This window comes from Danio aesculapii, chromosome 6 (assembly GCF_903798145.1).
Source record: "Danio aesculapii chromosome 6, fDanAes4.1, whole genome shotgun sequence".
Lineage (NCBI taxonomy): Eukaryota > Metazoa > Chordata > Actinopteri > Cypriniformes > Danionidae > Danio > Danio aesculapii.
Window position 1 is genome coordinate 11,674,724 of NC_079440.1, and position 26,181 is coordinate 11,700,904.

The window sequence follows — 26,181 nt, forward strand, 5'->3', positions numbered from 1 at the left end:
TCCAGGCTGCAGCACAAGAAAGAACCTGTCTCGCGTTAGGACGACAGTCTATATCTCCAGCAGCAGCAGCAGTCGTTGCATTAGCTGCATTGATTCATCTGTAATAGTGGGCGCTCATTGTGGGAGGCAATTTGCAGCTCGCTCGGTCGGTCAGTGTGTAGGGGAGCTGCCATTATATCCACTGGCTTGTGCGAGAGACATCGAACGGATGGTGGAATATACTACTGGTGGAGGAGCACCGAATGAATAAGGGATTTTACGAGACCTGCATTAACATTGCACGCGCGTTTTCTTTTTACGGCTCTCTCTATCGGGGTTCCCCCAGCAGTTGTCTTGCAGAGGCGGTTGGCTTTAAACAATAGCGCCCGGCGGAGCGTTGGATACAGTATCGCTGAGCACAGAAACATCATCATCATCACCATTCACTACTACGAGCGTTCACCAATGGAGACGGCCACGCGCTCCAGTGTTCTTCACACATAGATTGCAAAGATCCGTAGGTGTAAAATCTGACCATCCTCACAACCGTCATCAGTGGAGACATAACCTGCAATGATGAATTCTGCCGAGGCTGCCGAGGAAGGACCCACCGATCCAGATACGGAGCCGTTTTTCAAAACAGGTACGCTTTTGTTACAATGGATGTTAGTGAGTTTATTTTACATCCCCTGTGCATTCATTTGTACGTGCACTTTGATTGCATTAGCACCGGGGTGCACAACATTAGAAACTGGCAGATGTGTGCCATTATGTCTGAATGGCATGATTTAATGGTGATATGCATCACACCCTTCGCATACATGGTAGAGTCTGCAATGCATTTGTGTGATAAAACTGCCGTGTTCCTCAAAAGCCAGCGTGCATTGCTTTTGCACGTTCAACGCCCTTACATTGTGATTCTGGGTTATTGTGCACAAGAGCAAGGAGGGATCCCCCTGTAAATAGGATCCTGCCTCACCTGTCACTTTTTCTCACACCTTCAACACATTCTCTAATTACGTTACTATCACCTCTGGACGCGCCGGGGATCGCGCAGCGCGGCGCCGCGGTGGGCGCGGGAGTGGCTCAGCCTTTTGTCGGTCGTGACATTGATTCATGTTTCAGAGCCTGGAGCCTGTTGATTCCCACAAACACTAGACAGTCTCAATACTGTACTACTTCTGCATGTTACACAGAAAAAGCTCTTTAATATGGCCATGAGAGTGCAAAGAAGGGCTGCTCTGCATCCAGACGAACCTCTGCTCATGCCCACCCAGAGACCTCCACCAGCTGTGATTTTTATTTTTATTTACCAGACACTCACCAGTGCAGGAACTATGACACTTAAAACTGACCCACTTCTGCTCTCCCCGGCAACATAAGCCAATAATGCACAGCTTTGCATGTTCCATATCTGTGTGCTGGAATGTGAACAAGCGTCTGTGTGTGTCATATCTGAGTATGCAGTGATGTATGGTGTGAGTCTGCAATGTTTTCTCAACAGATGCATGTCAAGTGTCATTTGCATATCTCCTTATGTGCCATATTTACTCATGTACATCATACAATATATTTTACTGTCAATTGCGTGTCAGCAAATCAGTGTTACTTTTTTTAGTTTGTGTAATCATGACATGAAAATAGACAGCAGAGCGTGATCATCATGTGGAGTATTTATTAGATATTGTGGCTAGATGTCACTTCTCTGGTGAATGTTTCTCAGAGTAGGCTCATTATATTTATAAATGCCAAAGGTACAGTTAATTTAACCCAAATTGACCCACATTTGTGAGTGCATGACTCTGTAGCAGGATAAATTAAATGAGCAATGTTGTTACAGGGAGAACCTACCTTTTAAGAAGAGTATTTTCAGTACATTTAGCAGTTTTTATGGTATTTAAAATAATTAAACTACATAATTGTTAAAAATTTCTGAAATTAATATGTTTATGTATATGGAATTTGAACAAAGAAAGAAAAACATACAAGATGAATAATCTAAATTAATTATTCTTATTATAATTGTCTTATTATAAACATTTCATTATTTTTAAACACATTTTTCATCACATACATTTCTTTTATTTTCAATTTTTTTAAGTGTATTTGTAAAATGAATGTGAAATTACATTCAAAAAGCCATCATTAAATTATGAGATGTTTACAAATATTTTAATTCAAATATTTTAATTCATGCCTTATTTAGAAAAAAAAACTATTAAAATTACTTATTCCACTGGGTTATTAAATATATTTAAATCAAAAGAGAAAACAAGATTATTTAGGGAAATACTGGGCGATATCTATTCTTGCCTTAACCATAAGTGAAGTTTATTTCAAGAGGATCACATGCTTATGATTGATCACGGCTGGTCCTGCATAAGCAAACACATGATCCACCAATTGGATGATTCTTAACTCATAAAAAAACAGAGTTTCTTACCTTAGTTATCTTCGTCTTGAAGTATACCCCCTTCCAACCCCTACTCATCCTCCCTTTTACTTGATAGGGTGGCACGGTGGCCCAGTGGTTAGCACTGTTGCCTCACATCAAGAACGTCACTGGTCAAGGCCTTACCAGGTCAGTTGACATTTCTGTGCTGAGTTTACATGTTCTCCCCATGCTCGCTTGGGTTTCCCCCGGGTTCTCTGGTTTCCTCCCACAGTCCAAAGACATGCTACATAGGTAAACTGACCAAACCAAATTGGCACCATAGATGAGCTCTCAATCAGCAGTATATCTCCATAGAAATCCCTAATTTGCCATCAGCCATAAACAAGCAGGGGAGTTATCAAGACCTACTGTACCTGTCTTATGAGCTCAGGGCTCTCTCCCGGGACAGCATGCCAAACATGTTTTATAATCAATCATCAATTAAGTGTGAACTCTTGAAAGTGACTTAATTGTGACTTATTTGACTTATCTTGTGTAATTTTGTCAAGTAAATGCATTTTATTTTAAAAACAACATGTTAACAAGACCAAAACAGTTTTTAATGTTTTAATTCAAGACATTTTTAAATAATACAACATACAAAACAAGTTGGAACTTTGACTTTTGACTCAACCTTTCAGTTACTCAAAAATAACCCTCAAGACAACTATTTCCAGTCAGTCTCTCTGAAATCTTGGTTAGCAGGAGGTGTGTGCACAGGGCAGATTCTCAATGTCCTCGCCATGTGATTTTCCCAATGATGGAGATTCTCCGGCACGTCCCTCCTACACCCCCTGCGTGTTATCCAACATATTCATTGCCTAATAGCCTCTGTATTTCTGGTCTCATCACCGGATTAACAAATGATCACACTGGGTGGGATAATCATGTCCACAGGATTGGACGTCTGGGAGTCAGGTTGTCTCTCTTCCACAAGGATGCCATACTCTGTGAGTGGGCATCAGAGACAGACACCGCTGTGCCAGTGTGGGAGATCTCAGTCACCGTGTGGACTGAGTGTCTCATTCATGCAGAGTCCTTGAAGACACTTTACTGGGGTCTTGTCAGCAGAATGAGATTGGATGTTGGTTTATGAACATCAATCAGCTCTTGACCTGTTTAAAGAGTCCGCTTGATTCGATAGACAAACAGATAAAAGACAGACTCAGATAGATACGGTAGATAACAATAGACAGACATACTATTGATGGACAGACAGACAGATAGATAGACAGACATACACACGGACAAACTATTTATAAACAGACAATAGTTAGATAGAAAGGCAGACAGACGGACAGCTAGATAGACAGACAGATGGATAGATAGACAGACAGACAGACAGACAGACACAATAGATAGAATAAAAGATAGATAGACAGACAGACAGACAATAGGTAGAATGATAGGCAGATAGACAGACAATAGATAGATAGATAGATAGATAGATAGATAGATAGATAGATAGATAGATAGATAGATAGATAGATAGATAGATAGATAGATACACAGAGAGACAGATAGAAAGACAGACAGACAATAGATAGACAGACAGACAATAGATAGAATGATAGATAGATAGACAGACAGAGAGACGATAGATACTGTAAATAGATAGATAAATAGATAGATACACAGACAGACAGATAGAAAGACAGACAGACAATAGATAGAATGATAGATAGATAGATAGATAGATAGATAGATAGATAGATAGATAGATAGATAGATACACAGACAGACAGATAGAAAGACAGACAGACAATAGATAGAATGATAGATAGACAGACAGACAGACAATAGATAGAATGATAGATAGATAGATAGATAGATACACAGACAGACAGATAGATAGATAGATAGATAGATAGATAGATAGATAGACAGACAGAGACGATAGATAGATAGATAGATAGATAGATACACAGACAGACAATAGATAGAATGATAGACAAACAGACAATAGATAGAATGATAGATAGATAGATAGATAGATAGATAGATAGATAGATAGATAGATAGATAGATAGATAGATAGATAGATAGATACACAGACAGACAGATAGAAAGACAGACAGACAATAGATAGAATGATAGATAGATAGATAGATAGATAGATAGACAGACAGAGACGATAGATAGATAGATAGATAGATAGATAGATAGATAGATAGATAGATAGATACACAGACAGACAATAGATAGAATGATAGACAAACAGACAATAGATAGAATGATAGATAGATAGATAGATAGATAGATAGATAGATAGATAGATAGATAGATAGATAGATAGATAGATAGATAGATAGATAGATAGATAGATAGCAATCAAAGTGCAAACGACAAAATACAAACACATTGATGTATTTATGTACGTTGGCAAACAAGTTGATTTATTTCAGAGTAATTGAATATGGTTACCGCCCACAGTAACTGGGGTTGACAGAGTGTTGGCCTAAAAACCAAGAAGGGTCCCTCGTGCAATGTAACTAGATTCATTTTAAGCTGCTTAGCTTGCGGGATTTTCTCCCTTAGGTCATGGCCAAAATATTGTGGTAAAACCACAGTGTCTCCTAATATAAGCCGCTAAAAAATATCATAGTCCAAAAACTTTTTAGAAAGTGTAACGTCATGGGATGCTATAAGCCTAGATGTGGGTGTGTGTGGTCGTGTGTGAGGAGGATTTTTATCTCCTGGTGTCCTTGTTATGTAATGATTCCTAAGCTTTTAAATGGCTATTTAAATGGCTGCTGGTTTATGCTTTGCCGTATTAAAAAAGTAGCCCATGCACAAAGTTCCTTTATAAGTATTTTGACATTTAAAGCTTGAGATTTGCCAGAGAATGGATGTTCACAGATTGTTGTGACAGCTTATCACCTCAAGCATTCAGGTATTAAAGAAACGTTTTTTTTTTTGCACTGTGAAGCACACAGCTTTTCAATTCATGATTCTCTCCTAAATGTTGTCCAGAGATTCGAAGTTCATAGATAAAGGTTATTTAGAAAATACTATATTTTACAAATAATGGTATTAGGACTTGGGCTGGATAATATATTGTTTCAGCATCGATATCGCAGTATATGCATATCTGCAACAGTCACGTCGTAGGATCTGCAATGTTGAGTAAGGACCAGGAACCACTGTTCAGAACATTGTGGAGACATTGCAACGTTTAATACAGTAAAAAGTTTTCATTTGCTTGGGTTTTTAATGCCTGTGACTAAGATTTCAAGCTAATTTAAATAATTTGAGTATGAGATATTATAATATTTGTAGCTTTAACAAAGAATACAATTTTTAAAAAGATGAAGACTATACAGTGTTATTTATTTACATGTGATTATTCAATTTCTGTACATGAATACAGTTTGACTCTATAAAATCATTTTAAAATCATTTTTAAATACGGCAAACTGTTTATTTCATTTGTGTCTTTGATTTGTTCTAATTATCTATTTTTGTATTTTATGGAGATGCGCTGCCCTACAAAGTCATCCCTAAAATTTTAAAAAATCTTTCCAAATAGAGCTATTCAAGTCATCTGGTAAAGATATATTCATAGCACATTATAAATCACAGAAAAATAAAAAAATCGCAATATTAGTTTTTAAAAATATCATGCAGCCCTTAAAAAAGACTGAAAATCTGAAAATCACATCTATAATTTTATTTTACGTAAATAAGTTTGTTTCTTTTCATATTTGGTATTGGTAATGCACATAATGTGTGTTATTTTAAATATTTTTTTATGTTATTGTGTATTGCATTATATTGCTTTGTCTTACCCATTGGAAATGGTGGTTATTAGTAAAAGGGTTTAAATGGAAGTTTTTTTGGTATTAAATTAAGAAAATGAAATATACATATACCAATATACCATCCTGTAATATCAGAAAATCGTTGCTGTGTTATTTCCAGTGAATTTCAGTGGATTCAGTATTTTTTAAAGTGCAAGTCATTGTTATGGCTTTCGGCTGTTACTGTAAATTGTTGCTAGGGTGTTTGAGTTGTCAATTAAAGTGTTGCCAGGGTGTTGCTAGATAGTTTCAAACTGATCCAAAGCAAAAGTGCCTTCTAAATTCTCTGAGATGTCCTGATAAGGCTGGGCGATTGGGCCTAAAATTAAAATCTCGATTAATTGAACATTTTAACTTGATTGTGATTAATGTACGATTATTTTATGTTTATGAAATTTTTTGCCTTCATAGTTCACTGACAATTTTTGTACAGTAAGTAAGCTCACAAGTTACAAGTGATATATTTTTGAATGAAGGGTGCATTACTTGATTTTAAAAGATTTGAAAGAAACACACATTATCTATTATCTCTGATTATTTATTGAACATCAGCATTAAACAACTGAAATTAAAACACACATTGCCTAAAATGAACAGTCACTTTTTTATAAAAAAGGGAAAATAAATAACTTGCACCGCGCTGCCTATGCTCGTCACTTCTACCAAACTGACCAATCACAGAGCTTGCGCTATGCGGCGTCACGTACATTATGCCAATTTTGTTTGATTCAGACGTTTAGAAACAAATCTTATGAGACAGTTGTTGTTTCGTTTTATTGGTGATTCTAAATATGTAATGTAATTGTAAGCTCGGCAAACAGTTTTGGAGAATTTGATGTTTCCCCATTGAGATAGAACACCCTAGCATACTGCCTGAGAGGTGTTTCAAAGATGGCCACCGAGTGAAATGACTTGCCTTTAAAGAGACTTTGACCATATGCAAATGTTCGATGCAGAAGTATAAATCAGCCTTAACAGAGCAGGGTCATGTTACTCCACACACCGTAGGGAAAGTAATCGAAAAAATCAAACTGGAAATTTTTTTATCGCTTATAGGTTGTGAATGCCGATTACGATTACTTTCCGATTAATCGCACAGGCCTATGTATTGAAGTTTCTCCTTCAGTTGAATGAGTGATTATTTCATCTGCTTACTGAAAAATGTACATCTAATCTAGCCATCTAATCACACCATGCTTTATAAAGTTACATGAGTGACCTTAGAGCGTGAGTAATTGAAGAAATAAAACGTTCTATTATTTGGTGTAAAAGCCAAGATGTTTTGTTTGTAATGTGTAATATAGAGAGACACTGTCGAGGTTGAGAGCAGTCAGCTAAAAAAAAAAAGCTGAAATTGTTATGCAGCTTCCTCTGCGTGTGTCATTGCACATTGAACAAGTGAACATTGAAGTGTGTCTCCATTTCCGAGGGTGTAATAGTACACAAGTATGAAAATTAGTGGAGATAAGGTTTCGTCCTCGGGAAATCTGTTGGAACTTGATAATGATGTGACCTTAGGGGTCATATCACATTGTTTTGATGTGAAGTTCATCTCTCAAATAGAATTTTTTTAAAGACGTTGATGGAAAATGAAGAGCTAGGATTGTCTACTCTGACTTCAGACTTCATTTGCTTTCCATCAAAACAGGGTCGCAAATGTGAATACAAGATTGCTGTTGTTATTACACACTAAATGACACACAAAGCTCTCTTTTATTAACAGAAAACACTGTTATTGTGTTTGCCCAAATCGAATTTAGAGATGACATTACCTTGAAAATGATGAGTGAGTGTTGTTTCCTAGTTGTTCATTTTAGCAAGTTGCTAATTTATGAAAGAGAAGTCAGAAGTAGTGTTGTCAGAAATATTAAGATACCCATAAATATCGATATACTTAAATATTTAAAATGATACCATCTCACCTTTGGTTAGTATCAATACTGGCTTTGCTCTCTCATACTCTCTCTACTCACCAGCAGGGAGATTTAATAATATTAAGATTTTAATACTTGTTTTAATCAGAAAATAAAAAGAGATTGCACTAATTTAGTTTTATTTTTTGGTAGTTTATTGACTTTTGGATGTAAAGACTCCTAACATACAGTACCCGATATAAACATTATATGGTTTAGTTAAAAAAAAATCTCTTTGTACTTAGTTTGCATACTTTTAATCTTGCGGAAATTGTTCTCCATGGAATCGAATATCAATATTTTTCAACGTATTGCATCAAAGTTGGAAATTCCAGAATCATGACAACACTAGTCAGAAGAACTCAACTACCTTAGTAAGTCATTCATTCATAATAAATAATCCAAAATGTACACAGCTTTAAAAAAACACATCCCATCACATAATTTAAATATCTTAGAATATGAGAATAATAAACTTTTAATAAAAATGTAATCAAACCTTTTAATTCCAAGGTGACGAATAGACTATTCCTGTGGTACAGTCAAGGAATAAAGTTTAATTTGGAATCAATTCCCATCATTTGAGATGGGCGATACCAATTATCAGTGTTTTGCAAGCTACTTGAAAAATGTAGTGAGCTAAGCTATTAGCTACTCTACTTAAAATGTAGCTTAACTATTTTTGCAGTTTTCATTTTTTAATCGAAGCAACTTAAATCCAAGTCAGTCATGTCTTAGTGATCAATAAAACTGTCAATGAAACATATGGGGCAGAATTGTTCAGTTCAATTATTTACTGCAAATAATACGCTGTACTAAACAAACAAATAAACCGTAAAATAACGGCCATTAAATTACAGAAATTTACTGTAAAATAACAGAAGTTGAATTACAGAAATTTAAATTTAAGGAAATTTCTGTAATTTAATGTTCGTTATTTTACAGTAAATTTCTGTAATTTAACGGCCGTTATTTTACGTTTTTTTTCCAGCACCCCAGCTGCCAGGAAATAAACCGTAAAATTAGGGATTTTTTTTACAGTGTACATAATGTACTATTATTAGAAACTATCATGAACTAACAGTAATTACTATAGTATACTTTAGCCTTTACTAGATCTTACATTCCTGCTTCAAACTCCTCTCCCTCAGTCATCTTTCCATCAAGCAAATTTCTCGTGTTAGCCTAATTGGTTGGCGACGCCACCAACCAGAGTGATAACGCACCAAAAAGTTTGTTGTTGACCACCGTAAAACAGGAAGTGTTTATATCATAATGTCAGTGCAGTCACTTATTGATCCGCGATCAGTATATGTAGCTTGTGTGGACGCTACTGCGCTACTTGACTGAAAAATTGCTTCGCTACTGAAAAGCGATTGGATTTAGAATGTGGCTACCGCCACCCAACTGAGAAATGTAGTTAAGCTAGTAGCGTCACTACTTGTAGCGATGCTAATGCCCAACACTACCAATTATTTTCTTTCCGATACGATACCAAGTATTTTAAGTCATCCATATCGATACCAATACTTCAATGAAATATTTAATTGGGATTATGTTTTTTAATCACCTTTAATATTATTATTAAATAAAATAGACACAATTATTAAAGACAAAACATTATTAATTAACCAAAAATTGTCCAAATAACAAAAAATAACATATCGCACAAACCGTTTAATAAAAAAAATTGTCATTTCTTACCTTTAACATTTTTAATGAAACAAATGACTATTGACACTCTCCTCATGAGCCTGTTCTGATCTCACGAGGAAACGTAAGTATTTTACGTTTTATCAGTTTAGTGGCTAATTAGTACGAATTCAAATTGTTGAACGATTTTAAAAAGGAGGCGTGGCACCTAACCCCACCCCTAAACCCAACCGTCATTGTGGGCTAAGCAAATCGTACTAAATTCGTATGAATCAAGATTGTATGAATTCATACGAATCAGCCACTGAATCAAAAAGATACAAATTGCCATGAGAGAGTGTTGGTTTTTATTATTTTTTGACCGATTAGTGGCGTTCTGTATGCGACAAGTGTCACGCTAAGCCTCGTCATTATTAACTGGAGTAAAATAATTCCAGATTATGCTTCTTTATCATTCAGTCATGATGACCACAGCCCCGCGCTCAAGTTATAAAACCTGCACTGTGTGTGTATGCGTTGTGTATATGCTTTGAAGCTGTGAGAAAACACTGACCCATTAGAGATACAGTGGAAAAATAATATACAGTAGTTCCCATTCTTGGCCCTATTTAAGTAAATATTTATATATTATGCAGCGCTATCATTATTACTATTATTAAGATAATAAAATCAGTGATCACTCATTAAGAAGAAAAAACATTGATACTTCTATTTAAGGATCGATGCTTTTAAATTGCGATACTTTGGGATTGATTCGCCCACCTTTACCATCACTATGAACAGCTCACTAAAGTGTTACTAGTTAAAACGCCAATATATGCCAACAGAAATTAGCTGCTCGCTGAACATATTTCACTGAGCAGTGATTTTGAGAAAGTGTTATCTTCAGCAACTACACCACAAAGCAAAACCACAACCTGTATTGGGTTATTATGATGCACGTTATTCCCTGAACATATGGATTTACAAGATGCAAGAGTAGCTCTCCACAGCCCGCTCCACACACACACACACAAAGATGACTGTGCTTAAAATGTGAAACATGGTCTTCAGAGAGGCAAACCTACACCACACACTTCATCCTCAGCAGGCCATCTCTCCTGAATGAGGGCCAGAGGGGTTGCTGTAGCAACTGTTGCCAAGATTCCTGCTCAGGACTGGAGTTCTGTGAGCAGAATAGGTACATTCAGTGATTATGTTGGCCAGGAGACAGTGAAATCAATTTCAGAAGCATTTTGGATTGCATCCATCAGAGCAACTCAGTGGCACTTTTTCCATCACAGTACTTTTACTTTTCTTTTACTATTACTCACCCTCATGTCAATGCAAATGCAGAAGACACAAGTTAGTCTTCAAAAGTCAAATGCAAACAAAAGAAAGCTATTTTTTTTATGTAACTCGAGAGGCAATATAAGTGTATTGTAAATTGTGAATCACTTAATGAACTGATTTAAAGATTACTTGCATATTAAAGCCGCAATGAAATCAACATTTTGTCTACATAGTTTTATATGTATGTACTATGTAGTAATGCTTGTTATAAACAATGTATTTGTGCACTTTGTTATTTTTTTAAATTAATTTGCCCTCATAATCATAATGTGGGGGGATGTGGGATGTCCCCTTGATTCAGATTAGTAAACATTTAAATTTTTCCAAAGTTTGTGCTTGAATCCTGATGGTGTCCTCTCTTGCACCATGGCTGCGAGCAGTGGAAATTTACAGATACACAATATCTATAAAAATGATAATGCAATGATGGTAATTAAGAGAATGTGGAGGCTTACATCTTGTCGCAAAAATTTTCTTGGCTCTCACTTCTGAATTTTGTTCAATTGGATATCAGAAAAATCATTTAAAATAAAAATAGAAGGGGAGAGAGGGACTGAAATATTTAATATTGAAGACAAATTTTCCTTAACCATACTCCAAATACTAACAAGGTCAGGACAGTACCAAGTGAAAGAACATACCAAGCCTACATAATGTTTTATCAAATACCCTAATCTTCCCTGCCCCCTTGAAACGACTTTTCTGCACTTCTGGTCACAAGGAAGGCCTTTAGGGCGGGGCTATCAGGGCATGTCTTGCTTCTGCCCTGCTGTTGTCCATTCATCACTCTACTACCTTCATTTTGTTTTCAACACTCATATTTCAATGATCTAATTGGTTCTCAAAAAATGAAATCATGCACCTCCTTTAATTTTTTTTCGTCATATTTTATAACCGTTTCAATCGTATACAGTATATACAGTACGTCACGATAAGAGACAAAAGAACAATCTTGGCTTCCGTTTCATGGTGAATTTAACATACAAACCTGTACATAGAGTACATCACATATGCTAAACATACTGTATGCTTTACGTATGTGTGTCACTCCTGGTTTAGATTAGAAATACACAAACGTTTTGGCTAGTAATTGGTTTCAGTCGATAATAGCAATAATCAGTATCTGCCAATTGTTTAAAATCAGTAAATTATACATTGCAAATCAAAAGAGATCAGATTAATGAATCAAATTTGTGTTATGTGTACAGAAAATGTCTGATGCATGAAATTTTAATTGATAGTTTCACCTGAAGATGCTGAGAGCTTCACGTTAGGAGAGAGTGAGCTATAACTTAAGCAAACAAGTTTGCTTCTGAGTTATGTGTTGTGGATGAAACCATACAAGTTAAAATTAGACCTAACAAAAGGGGAGACAGAGATGTGTTTAGAATTGTATTGTGTTGGTTTAACATATTTAAAAACATAGGCATGAATTAATATCAACCTTTGCATGAACAGATGAGTTTTTTTAAGTTTATTGCCTTCCTTTCACTCCAGAAAAATCACCCTAGCTATATTTCCATCCAAAAATGCGAATTAACTTTATGTGCAAAACTAGAATGTCGCATAAAAGATGTGCGAATAAAGCAGCGTTTCCATCCAACGAGTCAAAGAAAACAAAATCGTCACTTCTTAATTAACTGGCGCCAAATATCAACAGTACATGCGGAATTTGCTGCGGTAGGAGAAGCTGCATGAATCTTTTCTTCATTTAATAAATGACTTGCACCTCAAAAGGCAATCCTGACACGCAGTGATTGCGCAGTGGCATTTAAAGACTTGAGACGTGGAGCACAGATGCTCTTGATTCTAGAGGTCATTAATAACATAATAACACTAATACTGAAATGCTTAAGGTGTTTTAGAATGACCAAAACAACATTTTAGATGTTTTACAATGTTCGCACATATTTTCATCATCATCATCATCTTGATCTCTTATAACAAAATCATATGACCTTTTTAATGCGCATACTGGAATTTGTTCGGTAAAAGTGTTTCTTTCATAGTTTATGCGCATCTTTTCTTACGTTTTTTATGCGCATTTTCAAAATGTATGCGCATCTTGGCTAGGCATGGGACCATAACCATTTTGATAGTATACTGCAGTTTGGAAAAGTCATGGATTTAAAACCGCCAAAATTTTCTGCTATACCAATCCTTTTGGTTTGTTTGTTTTTTAGGACAATAGTATCTCCAGCAGAAATCATACCTGTATCTGTATTTTTAAAACAAGCGCAGAAGTCAATGATTTATTTGAATTATTTAGCCTGACATGTTTACCGCTCCAAAATATTTTAAGCTTCTCAAAATAAAATATATTGTGTTCGATGGGGAAAAGTTGTTGTTTTTTACCCAGACATTTAAAAATAACTTAATTTAGACCAGTGATCACAATATCGTCATACCGTGAAATCGTGATATTTTTATCTAAAGTTATCATACAGTCAGAATCTTTTGCCGGCCCATGCCTAATCTTGGCGTTTCCATCGACCAGTTTTTCATGCGCATATGCAAAATGCGCATAAAAATATGTAGATGGAAACAGAGCTAGTGAGTAATATGAGCTGTGTGATACAATGACACTTGTGTCTGTTGCCTCGTTGCAAATGTACATAACAAATTTCACAATATACATGTTAAACTAACAAAAGATACAGTTAAACAGACCTTTGGCCTTTTCGGGGTGGTGCTGAATAAACATATAATCTGTCTTTTCTGAATTTAGCATTCTGACAAGCTCCAAACAAATGCTACTTGCCTCAAGCTTTAATTTACCACAGAGATGTCCCATTTTCAAAATAAGAGTCCTGCATATATAACTATAATAAACCTTGTTAAATTTGGAAAAGTGAGTCTAAATTTAGTTCACATGTTAAAATAACACATTTTAAACATGGTTTTTGTGCAATATAATGTTAGTATAGTTGCATCTCTAGTACACAAATGTCACATATATTATATATTGAAATATATTATAAAATGATGTAACTTTATATAATGTAACTGGATTAAACCACTTGGTTCATATTGATTTATTTGTCAGTCTCAATCAAGTTTTGGTTTCCTGAACATTATGGTGAGGAACAGAAAACTCTCAGGTGTCATTAAATTTTCATTTTTAATGCTAATTGCACTGAAAAAAAAAAGATTTCTGCAAAATTGTTGCAAACAATTAATATGGGTTGAATTTCAACTAGCAAATTAAATTTAGTAATGTTCAACTTATTTGTTTAAGTTCAGCCCAAATAAATTAACAACCACTTAACGTAAAAAAAAAAAAAGTAAATCCAAGAAATCATCTTTTGAATAATTTTTTTTCAGTGTGTGTGTTGAAGATTTTGGATGAACTAGAATTAAATATGCAAATACATGAAAAGTAAATCTTACACAATCGGTTGCTTGTTGATAATAAGTAAGTTCACTCACTCTCATTAGACTTATCATGGGTCACCACAGTTAATTATAACACCAATTAATCTAAGTTAGTTTCAATAATATGGCGTTAACCCAAAAACACAATGTAAAAAAGGAAATACATTGAAATGTGAACACGGATTCACACTGGACTAAAAACAGCCAAACCCTTGGGACTTCATTTCAGAAGTCCATCACATGCCATCGCAGCATCTTTATGTAATATTTCAAAGCCATCTGCCTATTAAAAGATATTATCAGACGATGGCAGACCGTCTGATCACATTACACACAACTGCTGTGGATCACAGGCTTTAGCGAGAAGTGTATTAGAGATTATTTTTAGAAATCTATTGGAATGCTTGATTTATCTTAGAGTATTAACGATGTTGTTTTATGTCTTCTGCTCACCAATGTTTTTTTAAAGCTATTTTTCATTTATCTGATATTTTGATGAGTTATGTATGTTGAAATATAGCTTTTTTGTGTGTGTTATGCATGGTATATCCAAGCACAAGCAACCCTTCTTTAAATAGTCTGCATGCCACATACAACCATGCATTCCCTTAATACCCGGACACCTATAAAATGAGGTAATGTGAGATGACGGGCCAGTGTTTTTGGACTGGCACCAGTTCATGATCTCACAGCTTACACCAACACAATAGTTCATACTAACACCAATCTCAGCCAGCCATTGTTTTGCTGACTTCCCAGGACTATAAGGGCCGTAAACATAGCAGTCTATGGCAGGATTCAATCCTGGGGGGCCATTTGGCAACTTCTTTTGGTAGGATTGGTTTCATTTTAGTGATTGCAGAAAGCAGGCTGTTTCCTGGTACTTGCATGAGCTTTGTGTTACTGTTTGTGATACACCCTGATCCTGTAACATGGGAAATTCAGATAGCTTTATATCCCAACCCTCTCGTCAGGTTGCATTATGGGTGACATTTCCTGATGTGAGGCTTTAAACGCGATTCTGTTTAGTGAATGTGCAAACAGAGATAGTCTGTATGCTCACATGAAGCATGCTTGATTAAGATCTCATAAAACATGCAGAAAACAATGCATGGCTTCCTTATGAAATATGAATACGCCACTTTGTATGCAGTGGATAATCTCATGACATGCCATGTCCTTTCATCTGGCATCTGAGCGGCTACAAAGCTATCTGCAGTATCCACAAAGCTAGCAATGCTCTCTGGTTCTGCTGGCTAAAGTGCCAATCTAGCTTCCTTCTGAGTATCTTTTATCAATACTTTGGTCTTTGTAAAGATCTGATCGCAAATTCTGTTGGAATACATAATGCATGCGATCTGCATGTGTTTTGGTGCATCACAGTTAGCATGTTTAGTAATTAGCTGTGACTGAAATTGCAAATGGGCGATGCAGTGGCGGAGTAGGTAGTGCTGTCGCCTCACAGCAAAGAAGGTCGCTGGTTCGAGCCTCGGCTGGGTCAGTTGGCGTTTCTGTGTGGAGTTTGCATGTTCTCCCTGTGTTCACATGGGTTTCCTCCGGGTGCTCCGGTTTCCCCCACAGTCCATAGACATGCGGTACAGGTGAATTGGGTAGGCTAAATTGTCCGTAGTGTATGAGTGTGAATGAGTGTGTATGGATGTTTCCCAGAGATGGGTTGCAACTGGAAGGGCATCCACTGCGTAAACTATGTGCTGGATAAGTTGGCGGTTCATTCCTCTGTGGCGACCGCGGATTAATAAAGGGACTAAGCCGAAAAGAAAATGAATGAAATTGCATATTATGTGCTATCAGTGCTTAGCTCATGCAAAAGTACAGCGGACAGACATAGATATTAGAAAATGTTGATTCCATTGGGTTGCACACTGTTAACTTATGCATGCCAAGCATTAGCATCTAGCCAATCTTTTTTTTTTACGTACTTTTCGGTTCATGCATTTTAAAACATATTTTTTTCAATTCTTTCGAAAAAATTAAAAGAAAAATGTAAAAATAAATGTGTGAAATACACAGAAAAGCCTTTAACAATGTAGGACGGTTCAGTGATACTATAGATTTATTAAGTCTTTTGATATCAACAGTGGGGTTCTGGAAGTAAAACCCTATTCATTTTGTCCAGTAACTCATAAAGACTTTAATACAAACTTGTTATTATGAGCTGTTATCAATCGATTTGCTTTTGTTGAACCCCTACATTCACAATGATGTCATTTATTCATAAAACAATCATTTTGATTTTTAACTACAGAAAAGCTGAAAAAAAACTACGGAACAAAAAATACAACACAGGCTCATTATGGATATGTACACCTGTGTACATTTCTGGAGAGCGTGAATTATGTAGACAAAGGTACGTCTGGCTGCATTTAGTTTTTAAAATGAATGTGATGGGACGGTGTTATGCCGCCGACAACATCTGTTTTTTTACCGCTACTAGCTGTCCTCTTACCTCCGTATGGACAGCTTTTTTGGTGTTTTCAGTTTTCCCAGTAGCTTGTACGCTGATGGATTTGGGAGCCAGAGTTGACCACGACAACGGGGTTCGAGTCCGGTGAAGAACGGTTCTAGAACCGTTCTAGAAACAAAACAAAAAATAATAATGAATAAATAAACAACAGGCTGAAAGTGTGGTGAAATATGAGACAACCAAGCTGGCTTGGTCGGCTGAAGTGTATATTGCACTCTCTGGTCAATTTATGTTAGAATAGGATGTGCAAGAGAAATTTGAGATCATCAAAAGTGTACACAGCGGCCTCTGGTGGATTAGCAAAAACAAAAACTGCGAGAAGACACCTCCAGTTACGAATTTTGCTGTCCCCAGAAATGTAGACCTGGGTATGTATTCGCAATGAGACCAGGCTGCAACGAAAACTACATTTCTCATGATGCTGTAAAGAAAATTTGACCTATCAGAGAGTTACTGCGAGTAAAGCATACCAAAATATCTCTTAACTCTGCCCACTCACAACAAGCTCACGAGAAAACTTGTATATTTAAATATGTAAAATTTTTAGTTTTTTAAATTTACAGGTTCTGCTGGTTGACTTACAGTATTTCCCGAATTTTCATTGCCAATCTTAAGTTAGTTGTAATCATTTGTTGTTGGTTCATGTTGGAATTTCCCCAACCATTGCAGAGCCTGGGGGATCAGAGAGAGACTCCAGCTTGGATATATGCACATTTTGCAATCGACTTCATGGTTTCCGCTACATTCATTCTTCTATGGTGGGGCACCACACCAAAATTCATCCCACCGCGGCTACATTACAGCTTCTCATTCAAAACATTGTCGTTTTTTTAATAGCGGGTAATTATTGCACCAAAATGTTTTAAAAGGTAAGTGAATTATAACAGCGTAGACTTTTCTGTAACCGTAGTAGTGCTGTGCGTTATTTGTCTAATCCCTTAACGTGATATGATGACTGACTGACTGACTGGCTGACATGTGCGTGATGCGTGAGTCCAGCAAACACTATGTAGCTTTCAGAGTTTCCACAATTATGCTTTATAGATAAAGGTCTATGGCTCTGCATACTATGACTTTATTTTGCTGAAGTTTATAGCCATTTCACTGTACTTCAGGACGCATTAATGCCGCTCTGTAGGTCTATTGGAGACATTCATAAATCGTCCTAGCAAACCTAATAAATGTTGGAGACATACTCGTTACATAAATGCACTAAATCGCACTTCAGCAGCGTTTATTTGAGAGAGCACAAGAAAATCTGCACTTGAGCAGCGTATATTTGAGGGCGCACAAGTTTTGTGCATGAGCAGAGGAAACCGACGCACAATGCTCGCATTACATATATACGATCTTGACTTGTAATACTGCGCTCACAACATTTGCCATTAAAATAACGCCTTAGGTAGTTGGTAGATCTGTGTAAAAGGCCTGCCGCCACAGCTGGAAAAACCCTAGAGGGAACACTGAACTTGTTTGCAAATATTATAATATTTTTAAATATATACTTCAGTATACCTCATATATAGTTTTAAATTTAATCGTTTGATTTGCAGTTTTTATTAGATTGTAGTTTTTACCCAGTACACCCATATATACTGTGTTACTTCAATTAACATGTGTAATGTTGTGATTCATCTCATAGCTGGCTGGATGGTTTGGCTTATAACACGTTATACTGTTTAGACAAGTTTTTTAGAATCCTGATGGGAAAAAGGAATAAAAAAACATTGCTTCTGGAAGCAGCACTACACAAAAAATGGGCAGGCACCAATGTACTATTGTGAGTCGAGTCTACTTTGCTATTTGTGTTGTGTTTGACATTACCACCTACAGTATGCAGATCGTTAAAAATCAGTATACTGTAGGTTCCACCTCAGTTTGGATGCTGCTTCATAAAAAACCCTTACAATAGGCAGTGAAGCAGTGAAACAGCTCAGTGGGTTTTGGAACAGAGCCCCTTTTGTTGTGGAAGAGGCTTTAGGCAATACTAGGCCAAAAAAAAAAAACACATAGATATCACATGTAGATATTTGAAAAATCCAAAAATATCAAATAATCTGCAGGCACATTTGATGCCAATGGGTTAGTTCAACCTTAAATAAAAATTGGCATCATTTATTCACTCTTATGCCATTGGAAACCCATGGGAAGTTATTTCATCTTCAGAACACGAATAAAGATTTTTTTAATCAAATCTGAAAGATCTCCTTCTGTTGAAAACCTATTCATACAAAACTCGTCTTGACACTGTAGAAAACTCATAAAACTATATCCATACTGTATATATCAAGTGGTTTAATCCATGTCTTCTGAAAGACGCTTTTGCTTTATAAGACAAAAAATTAATTTATCCCATAATAAAGAGCCCATATTGTACATTAAAAAGGGTCATATTTTGGTTTTATGGGTCTCCAACAACATACTGATATGCATGCAAGGTCAAAAAACACTCTTATGGTCTTATAATATGAATTTATTTTTACCTAATTATCCCAGCGATTCCCATATGATTCGTTCAGCGATTCATTTGTTCCCAAACCCCTCCTTAGCGCAAAGCTAATCTGCGCTGATTGGACCTATGACAGCCTGTTGTGATTGCTCGACAGCGTTCAGCACGATCGCAGCGGACGCCCAAAACATGCTTCATAGTAAAACTTACTCAACAGTGTTATTCAGACACAGCAGTGTAGATAAACACCAGCATATTGCTCCATTCTTAACTATGACACACATTCAGTATTAATCCACACAGCAGCAAAAGCTAAACTATGAACCTTGACCGCCGCATGTGTGTAGGAACAGCTGACGGTGGCCATAGCAATGACAAACGGCAATGGAACACGAGCTCACAAAACGCATTTAAATCTTTAAACAAAGCAGCACGCGTCACGTTTCAACATGGCATTAGACGCGATATGAGAATATAAAGAGTTAACCTTATACAGTACAAGCGGTTACAAGTAACAAAACACAATTAAATACATCATTTGCAAGCTAGAGAAAACAAGGATTTACTTACACTTATGGCCAGGTCTGATTTCATTAATTTCATTCATTTCGGAGCTTTTCTCCCTTCTCAGCTGTAGATAATTTCTATTTGCAATCATTGCTGTGGCACCTCTTGCGTGAAGTGTTATATGTTCTCAGGGCTTACCTGTACTCTGCTTTGCCCAATGATCACATCCTCAGCCAGGGGGTTGTAGGCTTACCAGCGCTCCTCCTCAGCTGCAGCAGGCTGCCTTTGTGCCTAATAAACTGGCTTTATTTTGCACACACCCCTGGTGTATTGTCTGTCCATTTATCTCACAAGTCTCAAACATCAGTAGTCTTTTCTGATCCTTCCTTTAACAAACAATAATATCCAGGTAAGCACAGCATCTTCATGACTCATGATGACTTCAGGATCTGTTTGTATTTGCTGCTGGGTTAGTGGGCGGTGCCGCAGGTTTAAATTTTCCCGGGTTAGCGTGCAAAAATTGGGCGGGGCTTATGTTTCGTAGCCACGTCACACCGAAACGGCTAAAGACTCATTTTGAAGACGATTCATTCTAACCACTATGAGTCGACTCTTTTTTTTAGATGAATCAATAGTTTTAAAAACTGTCCACTTTCAGATTTAAGCCTTAGCTGGATATTTCACTTCACTTAGGCTGCATTTACACTGCACTGTTCAAGTGACTCAATTACGATTTTTTTTTTTTCTCCCATGTGGCACAGATCGAATATTGCCCATGGATGTGTAAGCAGGAACAAATCACATGGATTCCGATTTACTCAAATCAGATTCAGGTCTTGCTTATATGTGGAAACTTATCTGATATGAATCAAATCTGTGCCCTCGTGTCTGCAGTGTAAGCAAATAGATCGGATTTTTACCTGTCAATGCGACTCGCGCGTCATTAAAAACCATAGCGAATGACATCAACTCTGACACTTTCATTCAGAATAGATTAGAATAGAGTCCCAAACCTTAAATCTTACACACGAGCACTTAAACAGCTTTTATATTGTCAAATAGCATAGTTATTTAAGCATGTTAACAAGAGAAAGAGAGAGCGCAATGTCCGCCATGTAACCAAATATAAAACTGTTGCATACATCACATGCATAAATCACACCATGGACATTACATTAAGATGCCTAAAGGTTTAAAAAAGCCTATATATAAAAAAAATTGACAAATGAGAACCTTTCTGTCATAAACTAAGTAAAACAGCTTGTCAAAAGCTGCGAACAGATTACACACAGCAATAGAGAAAAGAGCACTCTTTAATTATCAGCTGTTAGTCAGCTCCCGCTCTTTTTTTCTGGTCATTGCGCCTTTGCCGTGTGTTTTGTAAATGCAGACAATCGGATACCAGTCACTTTTAAAAGATGATGTAAGCAGGTCATCAAAAAAATCGGATACAGTCAAAAATCGAATTGATCATCAAGATCTGCAGTGTAAATGCAGCCTTAGAGCTGTGTTACACACTACATGGAAGGTCATTTTCAAAAACCCACAATAAGGGCTTTTTAATGTTAATCAGAGAACAGGATGAATTATACTTGCTTGACACACAAAAACCAACCTTATTGGTTTTTGCAGAATTGCTTCTTGGTTCTTGTTTACATTTAAATGTGACTAAAAACCTGTTAATCTAATAAAGCAATTGTGTCTGTTCTAAAGACCTGAATTAAAATGCTCATTTTGTATGAATTTGGGACTTTTATTTGTCTGATTTTAAGGATGTAGACCCAAAAAACTGTGGCTTGGAGTAGAATGTTATCAAAACGAACACTCATGTCGTTTGCTGTTTGTTCGAACTACTTAATTAAAATGAGTTTAACAACACAATTCCTGATTTTTTTTGGGGGACAACTTAAAGGCCACCTATGGTAAAAAATCTACTTTTAAAGCTGTTTGGACTGACATGTGTGTAAATATAGTGTATAAACTGTTACATTAGGGTGATATAAACACACCCAGTCCTTTTTTTTCAAATTTAACAACATAAAAAACGGTGGACCAATTGGAGCGGTTTTCAGATCGACTGCAACTTGACGTAGGAGTGTGGTCCCCCCGCCCACAGAATTGATTGACAGCTGTGCGTATTAACATGTCCCAGTAGTCACGTGTATAATCATATCAACAAGACCACATGTGCGCAAAGCAACCGGGAGTAAAAGGTGTGTTCAGTTCGCTAGAGTCATCAATCATCATCAAATGTGATCAAGAGTGAGTTTTACAAGTTTAAAATGTTTTAAAACAGAGCATGTGTGTAATGAATTATAGCAATTTAGCTTAGCTTAACTTCATTAGCACAGCCGCGTGTCAGAACAATTACAAAGGAAGACGCTTCAATCCCGCTTTGTGGACGTTAAATCAGGTTTATTTTGTACATTAACATAACAGATATCCATACAGCAGTGAGGATTAACCTGTAGCCTGTCACATATGCAAGCAAACAGAGTGTGAAGCTAAATGCGCGCTCTCTCTCTCTCTCTCTCTCTCTCTGTGTGTGTGTGTGTGGGTGTCTGCGCTATTGGTGTGTGTCTGCGCTGTGTGTGTGTGTGTGCGTGTCCTCACTGTGTGTGCGTGTGAACTTTGTAACGACATTGTGTGTGACTCATAGTTGCAACTCACAACAAATGCATCAAATACTGATTGGTAAAGTTCTTACTGTAGTATTTCTCATAAAAGCGACGTGAGATCTGCTTCCTGAGGCAGCCAAGGGCGGCAATTGAGGCATGTTGCTGACAGGCACGTGGGAACGGTGGGCGGGGAGGACTAGCCTTAAAGGCCCAGTACAAAAAAACTGCAACCAAGTTTTACCGGCTATAATACAGACACTTCAGACAGTTATAACAAATACTCTGATGGTTATTTTGAGCTGAAACTTTACAGACACATTCTGGGGACACAAAAGACTTATCTTAAATCTGGAAAAAGGGGTAACCTATGTGCCCTTTAAAGGTTTTATGTTCAATCTACTTAAATTTGTAAAAACTAAGTCAATTTAATTCTGTCATGTTTCCCCAATACTAATTGATTGTGTGGAACACTGGAGTTTACAGTGAATCATTTGTACACTATTTGCCCCTAAAAGGAGAATGTTAGTAAGTAAGTGTTAAATATTAGTATATTACCTATTTATTACCTATTTATATTACATATTACTAGGATATGTACTTTTTTTTTCTGAGAGTGTGCAGTGATATGTCATTTGATTCAGGATGCAGCTTTACATGTTTATTAATTAAGCACATAAATTAACAGGGTTGGCAAAGTGTTACTCACAACATGAACCTGCAAATAAATATTGTGAGCTTTTTTTAAGCTCTTGTCAAATAATTCTTTGCAGACACCTACATATAGATTTTCCTAGTAAAAATAGAAAATATGTTTATTCTGAATTACATTATACTGTAAATTGAATGCTTTGTGTCATTCATAGCGAATTTTGACCAAATTAATACTTATTTTTTGAACTTCTTATTACTATACAATCAGAATTGTTTCAGTTTTGAAATGCTGTTGTTTTGTTTGTTGTTTATTTTAGGGCTGCACAATATATAGTTTCAGCATCAATATCGCAATGTGATCATTCGCAGTAGTCACATCACGAGTACACGCAATGTTGAGTCTGGATTATAATTTATCATTTCGCAAGAGTTGTTCGAGGCCTGTGACTGTGTGAAGATTTTAAAAGTATTCAGGCATAAGAAATTGTACATTTTTAACTTAAATATTAAATTAATAACGACTGATTTTATTGATTTGTCTATAAACGAAGACTATGCAGTATTATTTTACATTTGATTATTCAATAACTGTATACCTGAATACAGTTTATTTTATTTATTATTTTGTATCATTTTCTTTATTGAATTTACAGTATCTATGCTTGTAGATTATTTATTATAATTTATTATATGCATTCCCATGGTTTCCGCTACATTCATTCTTCCATGGCGGGGCGCCACGCCAAAATTGATCCCACCACGGTTACATTACAGCTTCTTATTCAACAGATTCAGTCGTGTTTTTTTTTTAAATAGCTGGTGATAATCGCACCAAAGCGTATTAAAAGGTAAGTGAATTATAACAGCGCGACCTTTTCTGTAACAGTAGTAGTGCTTTGCGTTATTTGTTTACCCTTTAAGGTTATGTGCTGACTGGCTGACTGACAGGTGCGTGATGCATGAGGCCAGCAAACACGACGTTTAGCCATTTAACTGTACTTCAGGATGCATTAATGCCGCTCTGTAGGTCTATTGGAGACATTCATAAATATTCCTTGCAAATCAAATAAATGTTAGAGACATACTTGTTACATAAACGCACTAAATCGCACTTCAGCAGCGTTTATATTACATTTGTCATTGAAATAACGTCACAGGTAGTTGGTAGATATGTGTAAAAAAGGCCTGCCGCCACAGGTGGAAAAAATCCTAGAGGAAACACTGACTCCTTTACAAAATCATCCCAATCAATCTAAAATTATAAATTCTTTTCTAGTAGTTATTCAACACTTCCAGGTAAATTGTATTCATAGTGAAATATATATCGCAAAATAAAAAAATATTGCATGGTTAGATTTTTCCAATATCGTGCAGACCTAATTTATTTTTTCTTCATGAAAGAATATTTTTTTTGTAAAAAGCATCACATTTTGAACTTTGCAAAAAATAAAGAATATTTTCTAGATAACTGAATCATCATCATCATCATATCATTCATTTATTTATTTTCTTCGGCTCAGTCTCATTTATCTGGGGTCACCACAGCGGAATAAACCGCCAACTTATCCAGCATATGTTTTACACAGCGGATACCCTTCTGGCAGCAACCCAGTAATAGAAAACACTCATACACACTCATTCACACTCGCACTTATACACTAAGGCCATTTTAGTCTATTTAATTCCCCTATAGCGCGTGTCTTTGGATTGTGGGGGAAACCAGAGCACCCGGAGGAAACCCACGTGAACACGGGAGAACCTGCAAACTCCACACAGAAATGCCAACTGGCCCAGCCGGGACTCGAACCAGTGATTTTCTTCCTGTGAGGTGACAGTGCTAACCACTGAGCCACCGTGCCCTTATCATCATCATATCATGTCAATCTATAATTTTTTATTATTTATTTTGGAATGCAAAAGATGGTTTAAAACTTTTCTAATCTCATTGTTAGAAAGGTTGAACACTTGATCAGATTGAAAACTGGTACTGGAATGTTCTGCAAATGTAAATCAATTCCCATTGTCTTCTGAAATAAATAAAAATGAAATCAGTTTTTATTTTAAATATCTAATTTTCAGTATTTAGCACCGTATATTTGGCTTTGTAATCACAAAAATAAATAACATTTTCAATCACATAAAGCCAGAAAACATATTTGCACATAAATAATTGAAATAATCACAGTATTTCTGTTTTATGGCGTATTTGATCAAATAAATGGAGCCTTTGTGTAACAGCCTCTTACAAAAATCTAAAATAAATACACAAGACTATAGTATCACCACACAACAGCCCAAATCAGACAGTTGTAAATGATAAAGTACTGTGTTCAAGAGTGTTTAAGCAGCCTTGTCTTCATATATGTGTGTGTGTGAGCGAGTGTGAAATAGCATCTGCCCTCTAGCACAGGCAGAGCAAAGTCAGTTCTCACAGTAAATTTAACATGCCATGTTCAGCATCAAACTCTTCCACTCAGGTTTAATAGTTTATGTAGTCCGCAGACGAGAGTGAGCGAGAGAGATGAAATGCAGACATAAGCAGACCTTTTTAGTCCTCAACAGATGCATGTGTGTTTGTGTGTGTGTGAGCAACCGCATCTGTGAGCATGCAGCTTGTGCGTAATATACATGTATCCGCTGTCTATGTGTGCTTAAGTGTGATTGAACTTTTCCCCACCGGCCCGCACTGGTGCCCAGCTGTCGGCTATGGGATTACAGTGTGGGCAGATTACACCACTAATGAATCTAAACAGACGGAGACGTGCCAACAGCTGGGCATCCCTGTACACCCCCCGTCCCCACTCCCCGCTCGACCTACTATGGCCTACTACTCTATTTTCCATGCAGTCAGTATTATGCTTAATGCTGCTGTCTGTCATTCAGTGTTTACAAAATGCATGTGGCCCCAGTGATCTTTATACAAGAGATTCGTGGCAACAATGCTGGTAGGACGCCTACGCTGTGTTTGGATTACTGCATACTGTA

The 26,181-nt window shown here is 36.5% G+C and overlaps 1 protein-coding gene across 1 annotated transcript in view; it reads left to right on the forward strand.

The window, feature by feature from the left end:
• Positions 1 to 26,181, forward strand: part of kalrnb (kalirin RhoGEF kinase b) — a 219,685-nt gene continuing 193,504 nt past the window's right edge. The window contains 1 exon segment of the mRNA XM_056459523.1: positions 1 to 622. Within this exon segment, the coding sequence (XP_056315498.1) occupies positions 553 to 622 (70 nt within the window). The 5' untranslated portion in view covers positions 1 to 552.